This window comes from Populus trichocarpa, chromosome 1 (assembly GCF_000002775.5).
Source record: "Populus trichocarpa isolate Nisqually-1 chromosome 1, P.trichocarpa_v4.1, whole genome shotgun sequence".
In the NCBI taxonomy this organism is placed as follows: Eukaryota; Viridiplantae; Streptophyta; class Magnoliopsida; order Malpighiales; family Salicaceae; genus Populus; species Populus trichocarpa.
The window spans coordinates 30,095,798-30,114,662 of record NC_037285.2 but is presented as its reverse complement, the minus strand read 5'-3'; the positions used below and the strand labels follow the sequence as shown (position 1 = coordinate 30,114,662).

Below are 18,865 nucleotides of genomic sequence, written 5' to 3'. Positions count from 1 at the left end.
TAGGTTAAAATTCAAAAATGCTTAAATAAAAAAAATAAAGAGAAAGAAATTGATCATTTCTTTAAAAATGATAGAATGGACTAAATATGTTGGGATTTAATGTTAATTGAATAGATATGAAATTATTTCCGGGACAAGGAAATAATTATGCAATTATAATAAATGAAAAGAAGAATTAGTGTATGGAATATTACATGATTGGGTTAAAGTACTTGAAAAGATATGGTGATTCGACCAATGAAATTGTAGATGTAATTATTCTTGATTGAATGGAGATATTAGAAAATAATTCTGAAATTTCATGTGTGATTAATGAAAAAATTAAGCGTGTTTGGGAACGCGGTGCAAACCGTGTTCCCTTAAATTTTGATTTTGTTTTTGCTAAAACTTTTATATATATATATATATATATTCAGATTGTTTTGATGTACTGGTATCAAAAATAATTTTTTAAAAATTAAAAAAATATTATTTTAATGCATTTCTAAGCGAAAGCATTTTGAACCGTAACCGCTACCACAATCCCAAACAGGCAAGTATGTTATGAAATGTTTAAGAAAAACAGCAAGTTGATGTAGTATTGAACTTTTGTGGATTTTTATTGAAACATGAGAGGCAAGAGGTTCCGGACAATAACAAATAGCCATTAATCGTGTACACTCGGCAGGTAGGTGCCCGACACCTAGTCTCTTCTTATTAGAAATTTATTTAATTTATCTGCATAATTAAAAGTACTCTGCTAGAAATCCCAGAAGTTAATGTTTGTTAACTAAAAAAAACTAGTGCCTGGTAAAGAGGCGGTTGAACTAGTGTCCCTGTTGAATGACTAGTGCCCGGTAAAGGGGTAGCTGAACTACTGTTCCTGGTAAGGAACTAGTGCCCGATAAAAGAGGACTAATGCATGGTAAAGGTTGGACTAGTGTCCCTGATAAGGGACCAGTGCCCGGTAATGGGGCGAATATAAATATGTTTGAGTCATCATTAAAAATATCTGGAAAAAATATTTTTATATGAAATTGAATTTAATTAGTACATTGCATTGCATGATATTATTTTGATAAAATGTTGATTTTTGTTTCAGAACCATCACAACAGTGGTGTAGTTCCTGCCTTTTTTGTAGATGCTTTTCGGGTATTTATAGTATGATTTTTTTGGAAAAATGTATATTTGAAAATAAATAATATATAATATTTAAATGATGCTTCTTTTGAGGATTGTAATATTCTGCATGAATACGTAGAATATAACAACCCTTAACTTCTTAAGTTGTTCATGTATTGGATGTTTTTATTGCATATTATGAAAATCATGTGCATGCGTTAGATAATGTTTGATGTTAATTAATTTCATTAGAGCATCCTATTTATATGTTAAGCGAAAAACAAAATCCTGGATTTTTATGTTAAATTGAGAATTTGTCCTGTAAATAAAAGTAGAGACGTTATAGGTTAGAGGAATGAAGAGAAAAAAGGCTTGAAAAGTGGCCTCATAACCAGGCTTCCTCAAGTTCTTTTGAGGAAGATGATAAACAGTACGCGACGATGTGTCGTCTAGCCTTTTTCTATTTATTTACTTACTTATTTTGTCTTAATACTAGACAAAACAACGTTGTTTTGAACCAAAATAAACCGTTTTGATCAAAATGCATCATTTCATTTACATAAAAAGATGTCATTTTGGTAATCATAGATCAAATTAGGTCATAAATTCCCCTTTTGATTTCAGCTTTCGATCTTTGAATTTGTTCCATTGAAAATGATTTTTTGGAATTAATTCAATTTCATCCATGTGATGTTTCAAAAGGACTCTCTGATTTTATTGCTTTTTTCAACATGGTCCCTAGTTTTGGATATTTTCAATTATATCCTCAATTAACCTTTAAACTTTCAATTTCTTCAAATTCACCTCTACTTTTAACCAAATTTAGTCCTTGTATACATGTGCCTTTTGCAGAGAGGTTCTTGATCTTGGATTTCTTTAATTTAGCCTTTAATTAACCCTTAAACTTTTATTTTCTTGAAATTTCACCCCTGATTTCATCCAACTAAGCTTGTAAAGATTAAATTTGGTCATTCAAAATTCCAATTTTCTCAATTAAACCCAAATTAGGCTATCAAATTTAATTTTTTACCAATTAAGTTCTTAATAAGTCCTGACACTTAATTAATTCTTTTAATTTGACCAATTAAAAATCTAATTAAGTCCTTGCACTTAATTAATTATTTTAATTTTGAACTAAAATAATTCTTAAACTTAATTAAAATTTTAATTAGACCCATGATTAAATCAAATAAGTTAACCTTGATTTTTATGCAAATTAAGTCCTCAAACTTAATTTTAATGTAGATTTGTCTATTATTCACTTAAGTTAACCTTGAATTTGCATTGTTCTTCACATTTAGGTCCTTCAAGGTTGCAATTGAGTATCTAATTTTGTCAAAGATTCACTTTGGTTCCTCCATCTCTCATTTATGCATTTAAATCCATTTTTAACTTGTTCTTGCCAACCAAATTGCTTGTCCTCTTTTAATTTTTTTTAATATTTTTATTTTAAAGAAAAAGATAATTTTAGGGGAACCCAAAATTGGGTTATGACACCATTAATTTGAATTGAATGATGAAATTAAAAACAAATGAAACTTTTACAAAATGATTAAGGAAAAAAAAATTAGAAATCCAAAAAATAAGGTCCAAATTAGAGAGTATAATATTTGGTAAATTGGGATTGAAGGATGCAATTAAAAATAAATAAAACTTCTACAAAAAGGCCAAGAAAAAAAAATCAAAAGAATAAGGCTTGAAATTGAAATACCAACAACTAAGATGATCAAGTTGTAATTCTCGGGGAGAGGCAAGAATGGGGAAAAAAAGAAAGGTTTACTAATGATAAATCATACCATCATCATAGACACATACCGCATCAACAGAAAGAGAAAATGGTGACGCTTCCATCGACATGATGAAAGGCATTTTTGAACATATAGAGGTCCCGCATGTGCTACAGTTGTGTCACACACTTTTGTCCTTTTAATTTTTTTTGTTAGCCAAATACAAATTGCCCTTGATTTGACATGTTAACATTGAAAAAACCTTTGAGAAAAGATAAAGAAGCCCCTTTAAGCCTTTTCTGACTTCCAAGGGTTTTTGGGTCATTTCATCGCGCTTTTGATTTTTTATATTTGACCTAATATAAAATTGCCCATCATCTCACATAATAATAACTAAAAAATCATTTTGAAAGTACTAAATTACCCCTTGATGCTAATATTGAATTTTTTGCTTTTACGGTCTTTTCACTATGTTTATGAAATGGGAAGAGATATAATTACCCATGATCAATTTGGAAATGAATATTATGCCTTGTGAAAAAGATGTTAATGCTCCCAATAGCTAAATATAGGTTTTTTTATGGTAGGGGAGAATACATCATTATACTATTTTAATAAATAGTGTCAATGAGTCTACAACCACAGTAATTTCTCAACTAGTTTTAGCTTTTGTTAATATTCATATCTAAATTTATACATCTAAGAATTTTGTTTTGTCCAAACTATTTTTTTTAATTCTTTGATACAAATCTAAAAGGACTATATTAATATCTTTAGCTAATAACATTATAGAAATATATAAGGTTGCTTTTCACACATACATATTTATGCATGTATGTATTTTTTTTCTAGATTATGTGTCGTCTATCTACCAAGATTTTGGCTGCCATTATGGTGGTTGAAAAATCAAGAGAGATTATTTTTTGCCTAAAAAACTCATTTTCAACCTCAAAACATTTCACAAACACTCTTCAAATATCTATAAACCAATTTATCAACTCAATAAAATTAAAAAAAGGTATAAATAAGAAAATCAAAAATCAAAGATATTACGTGTTGCGTCAACAAAAAAAGGATATGACGACGTGTAACATCCCCTGTACCGAAACCAATGCATCGACCTTAAAAAAAGAAACATGGTAATTTTTTTTTATTTGAACTCATATACGGTTTATTGAAATTTCTACTGAAATTTCAGCAGAGTTTCCCCTATGCCGGAAGGTCCCAAGTTATCGACAAATCATTTGTACACATCCTGTATTCATTTTTCATACACAATCCAATCATTCCAAGTCTCAACTATAGACTTTTAAGATAAAATTCACATAATTATCAAGTTCTAAAAATGAGAAGAATCCTAGGATTTAAGAGGTAACCATTAATTAACCATCGTAATTGCATTTATACGTTAGCATAATAAAGATTTTAAATTTCAATTTACTACTTATAGTTTTAACAAAAATAACACTACATAACTTTATACATACACTTTAGAAGTATTATTATATACAACCCAAAGGGAAAATTCTTCCATCTTCCTATTAACTTAAGTGACTATACAGAGGGAACACCCAAGCATCAACTAAGGTTGACGCTGCTGAGATGAACCTGCATTTCACTAACAATTTGCTTTTTAATTCTTTTATTCATCAATTTCTATAGTTTCCCATCTGCCAACACACCCATCTTGTCCAATAATAACTAATTTTATTGATCGCCCTTTCGCATGGTACCAGTTTCAAACCAGAACACTGGTCCAACCATCAGCCCATTCACAGGGCACCAGTTCCAAACCAGGACACTGGTCCATTCATCATTCAAACACTACATATAAATACAAAAATTTGAACTACATCTTATCAGGGACTAAGTTAAAGAATTACACAAGACTTTAAATTAGAAATCGAAGTGTCAGGCACCTACATGAAAATTGTACTCTGCTAGTCATCCCCTGCCCCCGTCTATTTTCCACAATTTCACCTTTTATTACAAAACAATGAGTCAAGAGATTGAGAACAACCCCTTTTCCTCTTCTCTTTCCTTCCTTTTTCTAACCCTTCCCTTCCCACTAGTAAATTTTTTTTTCTAAGTTTTCTTCTTAAATCTTACGTGAAGCACTTTCAGTTCACTTACTCTCACTTTTTTTTGGATTCAAAGGATGAATTTACAAGGTTTCCTTTTAATTTTTCTTTTCTCCTCTTTTTTCCTCTCCCTGGCCGGCCATTACTCTAGGGATTTCTAGAGATTTCTTGTTATTTATAATTATGTTCTTTCCTTATTTGCATCTTGCCCCCATATTTACTTCTATTTTCACATTGACCCCACCATTTCTTTTATCAAACCATTGACCCCCACTACTTCTCTTTCTCTTTACTAACTCCTCACTCCTTTATTATTGTTTTTAATTTCACCCCTCTCATTAAATAACTTCTCTTTTAATTAATTTGTTCAATTTAATCATTTCTCTACATCCTCTGTATTATATTTTATTTTATTTTACTAAATCAAGATGAGATTATTATATTTGAGGGTTTACATTGTCCCCTTCTAAAAAAAATTTTCGTCCTCAAAATTAAAATTTTTATACTTGAGTTTAGAAAAGTCCAGGGTACTTCCTCCTCATCTCCGCCTCCTTTTCCCACGTTTCTTCCTTAATTTGAGAACTCCTCCATAAAACCTTGACCAAAGGAATTTTCTTATTTCGGAGCTCCTTTTAACTCTGATCCAAAATCTTCACAAGTTTCACTTATAAAGTCAAATCTTCTTCAATCTCTATAGGAACCTGAGGTAGCACTTGAGCCAAATCTATCTCTGCTTTCTGTAACATAGAAACATGAAACACATCATGGATATTGGTCAAATGCGGGGGCAACACCAATTTATACGCCACATGTCCAATTCTCTTTACCACTTCATAGGGCCCGATGTATCTTGGTGCTAACTTTCCCTTCATACCAAATCTTAACATGTGCTTCCATGGAGCGACTTTCAAGTATACTCGGTCTCCTACATTAAATTCAAGAGATCTCCTTCGTTTATCAACATAACTTTTCTGCCTATCTTGAGTTGTTTTCATACGATCCTTTATAACCTTAACCTTTTTCGTTGTCATCTGAACAATTTCAGCTCCAATTAAACTCCGATCACCTACTTCTTCCCAATATACAAGAGTCCAACACCTCATACCATACAAAGCTTCATATGGGGTCATTCCTATAGTGGCTTGATAACTATTATTATAAGTGAACTCCATTAGGGGTAGATGATCCTCCCAATTACCACCAAACTCCAATACGCAAACTCTTAATAAATCTTATAGGATTTGAATTGTTCTCTTAGTTTGTCCATTAGTCTGAGGATGAAAAGCTGTGCTCATATTCAAACTCGTTCCCAAAGCACATTTTATGCTTGGCCAGAACCGAGAAGTAAACCGAGGATCTCGGTCTGAAACTATTGACACGAGTACTCCATGCAACCTTACCACCTCATTTATATACAATCGGGCCAATTTATAAACCGAGTCAGTCATTTTCATCGGTAAAAAGAGAGAAGACTTGGTCAATCTGTTTTATCACCCATATTGCATCATTGCCCTTCTTCCCTTTAGGTAAACCAGATACAAAGTCCATAGTAATGTTCTCCCATTTCCACTGAGGTTTTAACAAAAACTGTAAAGGCCCTGTCAGCTTCTGATGTTCTACCTTTACTTGTTGGCAGATAGCACAACTAGTCACGTATTTAGCTATCTGTTTTTTTTTTTTTTTCATATTTGGCCACCAATACAACTCTTTCAAATCTTTATACATCTTAGTACTTCCAGGATGCATATTAAGTTTGGTCTCATGCGCCTCTTTCAACAATTCATCTTTCAAAGCCATGTCTTCCGGTACATACATTCTTTTTCCCATCACCACCATTCCATCATCTAATATTTGAAAAGGAGTTTCAACCCTGGATTCAATCTTATCTTTTATCTTACTAACTTCGATATCATTTTAAACAATCCCAACTGTTATCCCTTCTTTTCTCCTGAACTAACTGAACTGAGGCTTCCCTTTTTTAAAATGAGGTCTACCTGAGGAAACATCAACATCCTTCCTCTTACCCAATACTGTCTGGCCCCGGTGGCCCTCCAACGACGCTTCCAATGACACCGTGAAGGGAATTTTTAGATGCAGGGAAGAGCCACACGTTCTCTGATTATGTCATATACTCTTGTTTTTTTTTGTTTTTTTTTATTTATCCAAATACAAATTTCCCCTAATTTGACATGTTAACATAAAAAACCTTTGGGAAAAGATGAAAAATCCCTTTAAGGCCTTTTCTGAATTCCCAAGGTATTTGGGTTGTTTCACCATGCTTTTGATTTTTTATATTTGTCCAAATATGAAATTGCCCCTCATCTCACATAATAATAACCAAAAAATCATTTTGAAAATACCAAATTGGCCCTTGATGCCAATATTAAAATTTTTGCTTTTATATCTTTTCATCGTGCTTTTGAAATAGAAAGAGATAATTGCCCATTATCAATTTGAAAATGATAATTGCACCTCGTGAAAAGACCATAATGTCCTCAATAACTATTTATAGGTTTTTTTTATGAAAGGGACAAATATGTCATTATACTATTCTAGCAAACAGTTCCAATAAGTCTACAATTACATTAATTTCCGAACTAGTTTTAGCTTTAGTTAATATCCATATCTAAATTTATACATCCATGAATTTTGTTTTCTCCAAACTTTTTTTATTCTTTGATACAAATCTAAAAAGACAAGGTTAATATCTTTATTTAATAATTTTATAGAAATATATAAGGTTGTTTTTCACACACACACACACACATACACACACTTAAATTATAATAGCCAAAAAACTATTGTGAAAATACAAAAATATCCATTAACGCTAAGTTTATTTATTTTTGCTTTTAAGGATATTTATATCATTTCACTGTGTAATTAAGATGAGAAAATACTTGTTTGTCTCTGGTTTTTTTGGTAATGACAAATAGACCATGTGAAACGATTTCAAAACCTTTGGAAGCACATGTTAAGTTTTTTAGATGTAGGGGTAAAAACACCATTATACTTTCCAGTGAACAATGTTTTTGAGTATGCATTTACAATTATTTCCTTAGGTGTTTTAGTTTCTTTTAATGACATCTAAAAATCAAAGAAACTTATCATTTAATCAAGTAGTAAATTCATGAAAATTTATCACATTAATTGTTTGGAACCAATTATACACTCTAATTGAATTTAATTACACAATTAAATTTGAATTCAATTAATAAATAAGTTCAATTTGAAAGATATGAAATTCAATTTAATTTGTTTTCTATATTACCCTCGCCATCATTATTTTATTTCATTAAAAGTCTCTAAAAAAAAGAGATGAATAGATAAATATGGGAATTTTATTATATATAAGAGTAAATAGTAACATCCTATTTGTTACTCCCAAGACCTACATTGAATAAGGAGATATAGAGAAAGAGTAGAGAGAATAAAACTCATGACCCATAAAAAATAATAAAAATATCTCTATATGTGATCTCTCTCTCCTTCTTGTATCTGTTTTTTTAAAAAAATGGGTTTATAAAGTAATTATTAGGATGTCACTAGTTATTTCATGAGCATCATAAAATTCCTTGATGAGTATTTTGAGAAAACTAGTTTTAACATTAAATTTCTCATTTTTTAAATTGTAGATAAAGAGGTTGATCTTTTATTTAATTATGTATAATTTTTAAAGATTAAATTCTATTTAAAATTCAACTCTTAACATTCAAAATGATTACAAACATAAAATTTTCAGCTATGAATGAAATTTAATTCACAAGGTTGAAAACACGTGGTAAAACTTAAAAACAAATAATATTCTAATTATTTTTACATTTTCAATTTTATTTTTCACTAGCTATATGACTCGAGCTTCACTGTGGACCAATTAAATAAAAATTTAGAAAACAATTGATGTTAATCCGACGCAAGAATAAAAACAAAAAAGAAAATAAAAAAAATAAACAATGTCAACTCGTGTTGACACATTAAGCTTGTGACCCGAGTCATTTAACCAGAAGTAACAAATTTGAAAAAACCTTGAAGCCCAAATCTCAACAAACCAAATATTGAAGTGTGAAATTGAAAAACAAAATCCTAACATATAAAAGGATAAAAAAATAGCAATTATAAGTCAATAAAAGACCTGAGCCTGCTCAAGACCCTTCAAACCTACGGGTCAGGTTATGAGATCAAGAAAACCTAACATAAAAAAATAGAGAAAATCATGAAGCTCAATTTTTATAAAAATCAGTGTCAAATTATAAGATGGAAAAAAAATTATAAAAAAAATTTGATGCTAAATCTTGTTAGCTTATAAAATTTATGGCTCGAACCATTTGATTGAAAGCACCAAATATAGAAAAACCACGTAGGCCAATTCTCAACAAATCAAATATTGAAGAATGAAATAAAAAAAATCAATAACATAAAAGAATCTCAGAGAAAAAAAAAGGAAAAAGAAAGATGTGAGCTTAGCTAGGTTAATTTGCTAAACCCACAAGCCAAGTTATGAGATCAAGATAACCCTATAAAAAGAAAAATTAAAAAAAAAACAATGAAGCCTATTTTTTTTTAAAAAATCAATATGGAGTAATGAGATTGAAAAAGAAAATAAATCCAAAAAAAAAAAAAACAGACGGGAACCTGTGTTAGCTCAAGAAACTCGTGACCTAAGCCATTTGATCAGAAGTATCAAACTTGGTAAAACCATGAAGCCCAAACCTTAAAAATCAAATGTCAAAGAATAAAATTGAAGAAAAAAAAAGGGTGAATAATTTTGGATTGAAAAGAAAAATCAAATTTATAAAAGAATTAAAAAAAAACCACTCAAAAAATAAGGATTAAATTTTAAAAAACAACAAACTAAATATTTTGATTAAAGGATAGAATTGAAAACAATTGAAAATTTATAAAGAGATAAGAGAAAAATGAAGGAAAAAAAACATGACCAAATTTGAAAAAAAAAAGAAAAAAATTAGATTGAAGAATGAAATTGAAATACAAAACATAAACTTACAAAAAGGTAAATGACAAAAAATAAAATAAAAAAAGGCTTGATATTCAAATATCCCTAACAAAGGGATATTTGAAATTTTAATTGCTAGGCATGAATTTTGAGGTAGGAAAGAGAAAAGAGAGAGAAAAAAGCTTCGATGAAAATCCATTAAAAAAAACCGAACACACGCTATTGGTAAAGGAAAAGGAATCTAATGACATGACAAAAGATAATTTTTCACCACTGGATGATGTTATACACGTCATTGAAGCGTGACAGAACCCTTCCACACTCACCCACACACATAACATGTGTCTTATAGAACCCTGAGGGTGTAGCATTGTAGCTCAACTGGTCAGGCACTAGGTTTGCTCTCTAGATGTTACTAGTTCAAGTCCCACAAACCTCAGGGCCATTGGAAACTTACATGGTCGTTAACTTCAGATTCCGTGGGATTAGTCGAGGTGCGTGCAAATTGGCTCGGACACCCACGTTAATAAAAAAACATGTGTCTTATAGATTCAAAAATTAAATAATTTTTAATTAATGCAAAATACTAATTTACTCATCTAATAATATGGTTATAACGTAAAACCTAACATGAAAATTCAAAAATACCCCCAAAACAAGTCTAAATTAAATTTTATTCCAAGAATAAGTTAGTAATTTTATTATAAAAATTAAAAAAAAAATCATAACAATAAATTATCTGGTTTTGATTTTGAAAGGCAATGAAGGTATTTCAATGTTTTAAAAAAATAAAAAGACTTTTGTAACCCCATTAAAAATAAAAATAACAAATGAATCACAGAACTATTTTACCCATAAACTTATCCTAGTTCACTGATCTGGTGAAAAGCAAAATCATAAAGTTCACTTCTAAAATCCACAATAATCTCTTTCTATCGCTTCAGTCTTCGATGCTGTCTGCCACACGTGCTCCGGATCTCCCACTCTCTTACGCTCAAAACCCAATCTTTTTTATTCCTTAAACCCTCTGCTCCTTTATCTCCAAAACTCCCACGCCATTTCTTTGACCCCACCATCACCATGACTCTTCTTCTCCGATCCTTCCCTCTAATCACTCTCCGCACCACCAGACCCTGCTCTCTTCCTCTCCTCCAAACTCTTCTCAAATATCACTTTCCCAAATCACTTTCAACAAAACACACAAGAACCCTTGTAGCTCTTTCTGCTGCTTCTTCTTCTTCTTCTTCTTCTTCCCCTGAAACCATTCTCAAGCCACAACAACAACCAAAAGATACCCTCCTCTGGGTCTCTCGTACCAACTTCTGCGGCCAATTATCCATCAATGATGTCGGTGCACGTGTTCGTCTCTGTGGGTGGGTTGCTCTTCACAGAGTCCATGGTGGTCTCACCTTTTTCAATCTCAGAGACCACACTGGCATTGTCCAGGTATCTCTTATTCATCTAATATATTGCTTTATGGGAATTTGATTGTGTTTTGTCAGGTGAAGTCTGTAGAGAATGAGTTTGATTTTGTGTGTTTTTTTTTTAAAGGTTGCGACTTTGCCTGATGAATTTCCTGATGCGCATTCTATTATAAATGATTTAAGAGTTGAGTATGTGGTTGTTGTCGAAGGGGTTGTTCGGTCTCGGCCTGTTGAGTCTGTTAATAAGAAAATGGCCACCGGTTCTATTGAGGTAATATTAGCTGGGCTCCATTTCCTTTGTTCTTACTGCTTAGCTTGAACATTCTAATTGGTAATTTAGTTGCTCCCCCATTCTATTTGTTTTCTTTGGAATGTTGATTATGTGTGCCAGGTAGTTGCGGAGCATGCTCAATTGTTGAATGCAGTGAAAGCAAAGTTGCCGTTTTTAGTTACTACAGTAGACGATGCTAAGGATTCTGTTAAGGAGGAGATTCGTTTGAGGTACATCTCAGCCCATTGCATTTATGCACCACATTGATTTATATTTCTTGGCGTTTTGTTGATTAAAGGAAGCTAAATGCTTGTTAATAGATATCGATGCCTTGACTTACGGCGGCAGCAAATGAGCTCTAACATTATGCTGAGGCACAGGGTGGTGAAACTCATTAGAAGATATCTTGAGGATGTTCAGGGTTTTGTGGAGGTACGGGATACAAATTTTGATGCATCGTCTATTAGTTTGTTTATGTTCTACTTTGTTTCCAGGGTTTTAGATAATGTTTGTATGTTGTTTTGATCCTGACCTTTTGCATGGTTATAAGGTTAGATTGAGACCCCCATACTTTCTAGATCTACTCCAGAAGGTGCCCGGGATTATTTAGTGCCTTCAAGAATTCAGGTACTTGGGATTTATTAGCTTGCCACTCAAGTGTAATATGATGCCTTTTGGAGTTTGGATAGTAGTACAAAATCTCTGAATTCAACAATATTTACATCTCAACTGCTAGAGAGATTTACTCCGCTGAATGTCAATTTCAAAATTGTCAACTGTGTAATGTGTACTGGTTTTATATGTTGGATATGGGATTATCCTGGTGAGGTAGTGGAGTTCTATTGGCAAAAATGTGGACAAATTGAATAACTAAATTAGATGGATGGAATGATACCATTTGCCCCTTAATTCATAATACTTTATTCAAGCTTTGCATGGCTCCGATTCACTTTAATTTCCATTTGAAGCCAGGAACCTTCTATGCTTTACCCCAGAGTCCACAACTCTTTAAGCAAATGTTAATGGTCTCTGGTTTTGACAAATATTATCAAATAGCAAGGTAAATTCTCTTCCTAGATGTTTGGTATTGTGATATGATTGTGGTGTTGTGCTATTCAATTATGCTCTCACTTTTCTCCTTTGGCAATACTTTTCATCATATATAATTTTTTGTTGTATACACACAGCAAGCGAGCTTTACCTGGGCTTGAGTTTCATATGACAAGTGATGAAGATTTTCTTTTTCTTCCTAACCAGATGCTTTAGAGATGAAGATCTAAGGGCGGATAGACAACCCGAGTTCACCCAGTTAGATATGGAATTGGCATTCACTCCCATGGAGGATATGCTGAGACTCAATGAAGATCTAATTCGAAAGGTTCGTAGAACTTGCTCTATGGTTCCTATGATTTTCTGACTGGTATTATTAGAAGAAGACATATATAAAAGGCAGAGCAGTATGGAGAAAGGAAAAACAAAAATGGTAGGCTAATAATCATTTTGGTTTTGCTAACTGTAAATGAGATTTATCAGGTTTTGATGTTTTTTCTTTCCTCTGACTATGTTTGAGTATTCATTAGTTTCTCTTGGCTTTAAATGGAAAACCTTTCAAGTTCTTAGTTTATTTAAGTTTGAGTGTTGTATATTTGCAGCGTAACAGATGACATTGCCAGTGGATAATGAGTTTCATTTATCATGCCAAGTGCAGGAGTTTTCTTGTATAGATGAGAGCAATTTTTTTGAATATCTAATTATAGGATATCATTGAAATATAAGTTAATTCCTGTGTCTACTCATGTTATATCTATGTCAAAGTTAATTATTTGATTCAAAGTTCTATTCGAGTTGAGCTAATCATGTCTCAATGACATGAACAATGCTGCAGCTTGGGCTTGCCTTTTATCCATTTCTCCTTCTTCTTTTTTGAGTTTCCCAGTGAACAAGTCATTTCATTTTATTGAGAGTTGACTAGACTCTTCAGCTCTCATCAGTTATCTGTTGAAAGGTGGTGGTTTTATTGGAATCCAAGTGGTTGGGCATGCACTCAACAGTATATGCTGGTCGCATTGTATTTTCATTTTCCATTTGCAGAAATTTGGCATGTTTGAACACTTACATTTCTCTACATTTCAGGGTTTGACTAAAAAGTTATGTTTGCTTGCAGGTATTTTTGGAGATTAAAGGTGTCCAGCTACCAAACCCATTCCCTAGGCTTACATATGCTGAAGCAATGAGCAGATATGGTTCAGACAGGCCAGACACAAGATTTGATCTTCATTTGAAAGACGTAAATTATCTCCTTTCTCCTGTATACTTAGCATCACAGAACATTTTATGAGGACTTCAAGTTCTACATGTAAACCATTAAAAAATGTTTTCCCTCTGATGCTGCAGGTATCTGATATTTTTTCAGAGTCCTCTTTCAGGGTTTTTGCTGATAGCTTGAAAAGTGGGGGTATTATTAAAGTACTCTGTGTGCCTTCAGGTGCTAAAAGTTATTCAAACACTGCTCTTAAAAAAGGTGACATTTACAACGAAGCAATCAAATCAGGAGCAAAGGGTTTGGCCTTTCTGAAGGTCTTGGATAATGGTAAAGGAAGATGTTTCCTTACATTTTTCATTCCACCCCTAACTTAAAGGCGAATGACATTATTACTTCAGCACTTCAACTGTGTATTATTCAATTTTTGAAGGGGAGTTTGAGGGAATTTCTGCATTACTTTCAAGTTTGGATTCAACAAATAAAGAGCAGTTGCTAAGTCGCTGCTCTGCAGGACCAGGGGACCTTATCTTGTTTGCAGTTGGTCATCATTCATCAGTTAATAAAACTCTTGATCGACTTAGGCTATTCATAGCCAATCAGCTGGGCTTGAATGATCCTGTATGATTTGGACCTGTCTGGTTTATGTAATACATATTACCAGTGGTCTCTTATTCTTTGATATTTAACTTTTTCTCTGCTTCTAATGTTTCAGTCCAGGTATTCAATTTTGTGGGTGACTGATTTTCCAATGTTTGAGTGGAACGAAACAGAGCAGAGGCTTGAGGTTTGTCTTTCATCAATTTTGTCTGTTGAAACTCTAATGAAATAACAGTTACGCTATCTTTCATTAAAAATCTCCCATTAATTCAAAGGCTATCAAAATGCATCATGTGTCAACTGTGTAGGGGTCTGGTGTCAATTACATGGTAGGTGGATATACTATATCTGGAGTACATGATGATGTATATTATGGATTGTGTTGTTCTAGTAAACCTAGTTTACAAAATTCTATATATTTTATCTCAAAACATTGTCTACCCTGTATGTTAGCTGAAAAATATTGCTAGTCTCACTGGTTTCTGCTATAAACCATTGGTGCTTCTGCCTCATTAAGATGATGGATGCTCTCAAACCATACTCTCCATCAGCCATTTTTTTTATAAAAAAAAATTGAATACATAGGAGGAATGAGAAAAGGGTGTTGTTTGGGTACCTGGGACTTAGCTCCAAGTTAGATCAAGGAATTCAGAGAATAAAGATGGAGAAGAATTAAATTTAAGTTCTTATTTAAACTGCACTTTAAGTTGCTTTACATGGTGGGGTTGCTGTGTGATTAATAACTAGTTTCATCACCAGTCATTTTCTGTATTGTACCATCCTTTTCCTCGATTGAGAAGAGTTAAATTTAAGTTCTTATTTAAACTGCACTTTAACTTGTTTTTCATGGTGGGGTTGCTATGTGATTAATAACTAGTGTCCTCAAGTCATCACCAGTCATTTTCTGTATTGTACTATCCTTTCCCTTGATCGAGAAGAATTTATGTGCTTATTTAAATTGGACTTAAGTTGTTTTTCATGGTGGGGGTGTTGTGTGATTAATAACTAGTGTCATCAAGTCATCACCAGTCATTTTCTGTATTGTACTATCCTTTTCTATCTTTTCCTGAAATTCTAGTTTTCTGGCAGGCCTTGCATCACCCATTTACTGCTCCCAATCCTGAAGACATGAAAGACCTTTCCTCTGCACGTGCCCTTGCTTATGACATGGTTTATAATGGGGTTGAGGTACTTAGCCCTGTATCTTTACATGTCTACAAACTTGAAGGCGATGCCAGGTTGTAATGAACCACCTTTTTTTTCCTTTTGTTGCACTGCCAGATTGGTGGAGGAAGTTTGAGAATTTATAAACGTGAGATCCAGCAAAAAGTTTTGGAAATTGTTGGCATCACCCCCGAACAGGTGAGAAGCACCTTATGGTATATGCACTTTTGATTGTCATGCACTCCTTGTTCAAATATACATAATATCACTGGGGGGTTTCTATACTTTCATGTGTCTATTTTTCTGTCATTTCTTCTTTTCTGGAAAATTTATGGCTGGTGGATTATGTAAAAGTAGGATGAATTCTGAAACATTAGAAATTATCTGTGTGAGAATTAAAACATTGAAATTGGATTTTAATAAGTCCACTTGCTTTTATTCAGGGTGAGAATTTTTTATGTTTGGTTTTGTGTTTCTCCTAAGGCGCATGGACAAATTATCTAAAAAAGGCAAAACACAAGTAAATGGAGTTTACCACTAGCCCTCCTGGGCATCTGGTAACTTCAACTCCCAACCAGAAGTCTGAAATCTCTAGTAAGAATGCTGGGAACTTACAGGCCTTAAGGCCCGTCTTATATTATGGTTACAACACATTATCATCTTTATGATGAATATCTTCACATCCTTTATTGTAAGTTGAGTCACATTTCTTTGTCTGCAGGCTGAAGCGAAGTTCGGCTATCTTCTGGAGGCGTTGGACATGGGCGCTCCTCCACATGGTATGGAATGCTGAGCCTGTTCTAGGACTCCATGATCATTTACTATGTAACTACACAATTCACCGGTTTTGATGTCTTTTTACCACAGGGGGGATTGCTTATGGGCTGGATAGATTGGCTATGTTGTTGGCTGGTGCTAATTCCATCAGGGATGTCATAGCTTTCCCAAAGACAACAACTGCTCAGTGTGCCCTTACTAGGGCACCATCAGAGGTGGATCCTCAACAGCTTAAAGATTTATCTTTCCGTACCCAATAGTGGTCTCTACTCTCTTCTGTTGCTCATTGTAATGTAAGTTGGGGTTCGTTGCCCATTAGACGAAATGCCTGCCAACCTCACTGAGGTCTTCGAGTTTGCGCCTTCTGCACCCAGTCAAGTTTTAGTTACGCGGGAATTATTTGTGTAATCTTGGACAGAAAACTTTTGCTATATATATGTTGAATATTCTTATTACTTTCTTAACCTTTCCTGTATATGTATTTATGAGGCAGATCTGAATCCCAATCATAAACGGGCACTTAATTTCTAATTATTTTTTTAAAACATTTTGCGTGCTCGAATCCCTGTTGCTCATTTCCATCGCGTCTATTGGTGTTGATTGTTAATATCCACCCTCTGTTCTTGTGAAATGAGACCAATTCTGGCAATATCACCGACAAGTTTGCAATAACATCATTCGAGTCCTTGAGTTTTTCGGGAGAAAAAAAAAGTCACATCAAGCCGTAGTGTTTGTTGACCTGCCAGCATCATCTAGCACAAATCATCAGTTCTGGGCTTCTTTTTTGGTTTGATGAATTGGATCGAAATTTAATCGATTAAGGTAAGAAAAAAAAATACAGACATTTTTTATTTGATTTGAGTTTTCTCATGTCGTTTATTTATTAGGTTAATTTTTTAAAAATAAATTTGATTTTTGAGTTAAATAGAATTCAGTGGTTGAATATAGGTTGCTAATCACTTACTTTTTTTTTTTTTAGTTTTTTTCTCTAAAAACATTGCTCTAACAATTCATACGACTTTTTTTTAATGTCGTCATGTAGTTTTTTGAAGTGGGATTTTAACGGTCTCAACAAGCTTTTCTGATAGTGAATGATGTCCACGATAAAATGATAATAAGTTTCTAATAATTTTTTCTTTTTGTCTTTTCAGGCATGATATTGCCGGCTCCCTTGTTTTAGTTATCCAGCTCCCGGAGAATTCAGTAGAACGAGTGACTAGTTGCAAATCACCTTAGGCAATTTTAGAAATTGAAACTGTTTAGTTCATATTCAAAAGGAATTTAAATTTCGGAACAAAAGAAAACAGGCAACGTTAATCTTATCAAAACGAATTTCTGGAATTATTATGCAAAACATCTCGTCTATCGAATTCTAGGTGAGCGCATTCACTCGTGGATAACAGGAGGCCGGTCAAATAAGATTTATCCTAAGATTTTTTTATTTTTTTACCGCATTAAGATTCAAGACTATTAAAATAAAATAAAACCAGACATGTTCTTTCATTGTAAAAAAAAGGAACGAAAGGGCATATAGAGGGCAGGCGGCTTTGAATGGACCTCTACAAGACCCAATTGAAGGGGAGATTTGTATCCTATCTTGCCTGTGAAGAAGCCACACCCACAAGCCATAAATTCTGTGCCTTGGAGCTTTCTTCATCGTTAATAATCCTGTCAGGAATTCATTAAGAGCGTGTTTGGTAGTGTGGTTGCGGCTGCTTTTCAAATAATTTTTCGTGCCAAAATACATGTCAATGATATTTTTTTCATTTTTTAAAAATTATTTTTGACATCAAAACGATCCAAAACATACAAATTATATTAAATTTTAGAAAAAAAAAATTAAAAATTTTTGGAAACACAGCCGCAGCCGCGTTCCCAAACGTTACCTAAATCAAGACCTATTCAGCAGTGTCACCTAAATAATCATGCCACGTCAGGGAATAATCTTGTATTGATCATAGCTTGTCAATATCTGTCTTCTCAACCACCACTTTCACAAGGTGGTGCCACCGTTTTCTTTTGGCCAAGTAAAGGCAAGGCAAGAACTAGAAACACAAAAGGAATTGCACGTGTGATGCAATTCAAAGATTCAATGTCCCAACAAACAAGAACAGAAAAACAAGTTGAAAGGAAAGGGAGAAAATTCCTATTTATTTTTGTATTTTAAAAATGTTTTTAAAAAGAATTGATTTTTTTTATTTCAAATTAATATTTTTTGTGTTTTTAAAATGCACTATATCAAAAAATAATTTTTAAAAATTAAAAAAATATTATTTTAATATATTTTTAAATAAAAAATATTTCTAAAAACAGGCTAAAAAAAATCAATCTCTAATGGGAAGTGGAGGTGGATTCGATAGGGACTGAAGGCCACAAAAAATCAGGCAACGTAAGTGGAGAGATGACTGTTAGTGGGTCCCATAGCAAAGGTTGTCCAGTTTTTTGTTGTGTTGGGGGTAAGGTAGGGGTCAAACTACCGTCCGACCCAAGTCTTCAGTGGCCACA

At 33.0% G+C, this 18,865-nt stretch overlaps 1 protein-coding gene across 1 annotated transcript; it reads left to right on the top strand.

Moving 5' to 3' along the window:
• The first annotated feature begins 10,798 nt into the window (after nucleotides 1-10,798).
• Nucleotides 10,799-16,922, top strand: LOC7470766 (aspartate--tRNA ligase, chloroplastic/mitochondrial). The gene is made up of 15 exons (XM_002298759.4): nucleotides 10,799-11,310; nucleotides 11,416-11,559; nucleotides 11,680-11,789; nucleotides 11,880-11,991; nucleotides 12,115-12,186; nucleotides 12,528-12,619; nucleotides 12,817-12,937; nucleotides 13,724-13,846; nucleotides 13,954-14,149; nucleotides 14,253-14,440; nucleotides 14,535-14,606; nucleotides 15,509-15,607; nucleotides 15,701-15,781; nucleotides 16,305-16,362; nucleotides 16,451-16,922. Exons 1-15 carry the CDS (start codon nucleotides 10,945-10,947, stop codon nucleotides 16,618-16,620), a joined length of 2,004 nt encoding a protein of 667 aa, XP_002298795.4. The 5' UTR covers nucleotides 10,799-10,944; the 3' UTR covers nucleotides 16,621-16,922.
• The last annotated feature ends 1,943 nt before the right edge of the window (nucleotides 16,923-18,865 follow it).

What these genes read in the sequence shown, in the direction of transcription:
- LOC7470766 (XM_002298759.4), top strand. Translation starts at nt 10,945, where the DNA reads ATGACTCTTCTTCTCCGATCCTTCCCTCTAATCACTCTCCGCACCACC. An exon ending in TAGTGCCTTCAAGAATTCAG is followed by an intron (nt 12,187 to 12,527) that starts GTACTTGGGATT and finishes TTCCATTTGAAG; the next exon opens with CCAGGAACCTTCTATGCTTT. An exon ending in TTGGCATCACCCCCGAACAG is followed by an intron (nt 15,782 to 16,304) that starts GTGAGAAGCACC and finishes CTTTGTCTGCAG; the next exon opens with GCTGAAGCGAAGTTCGGCTA.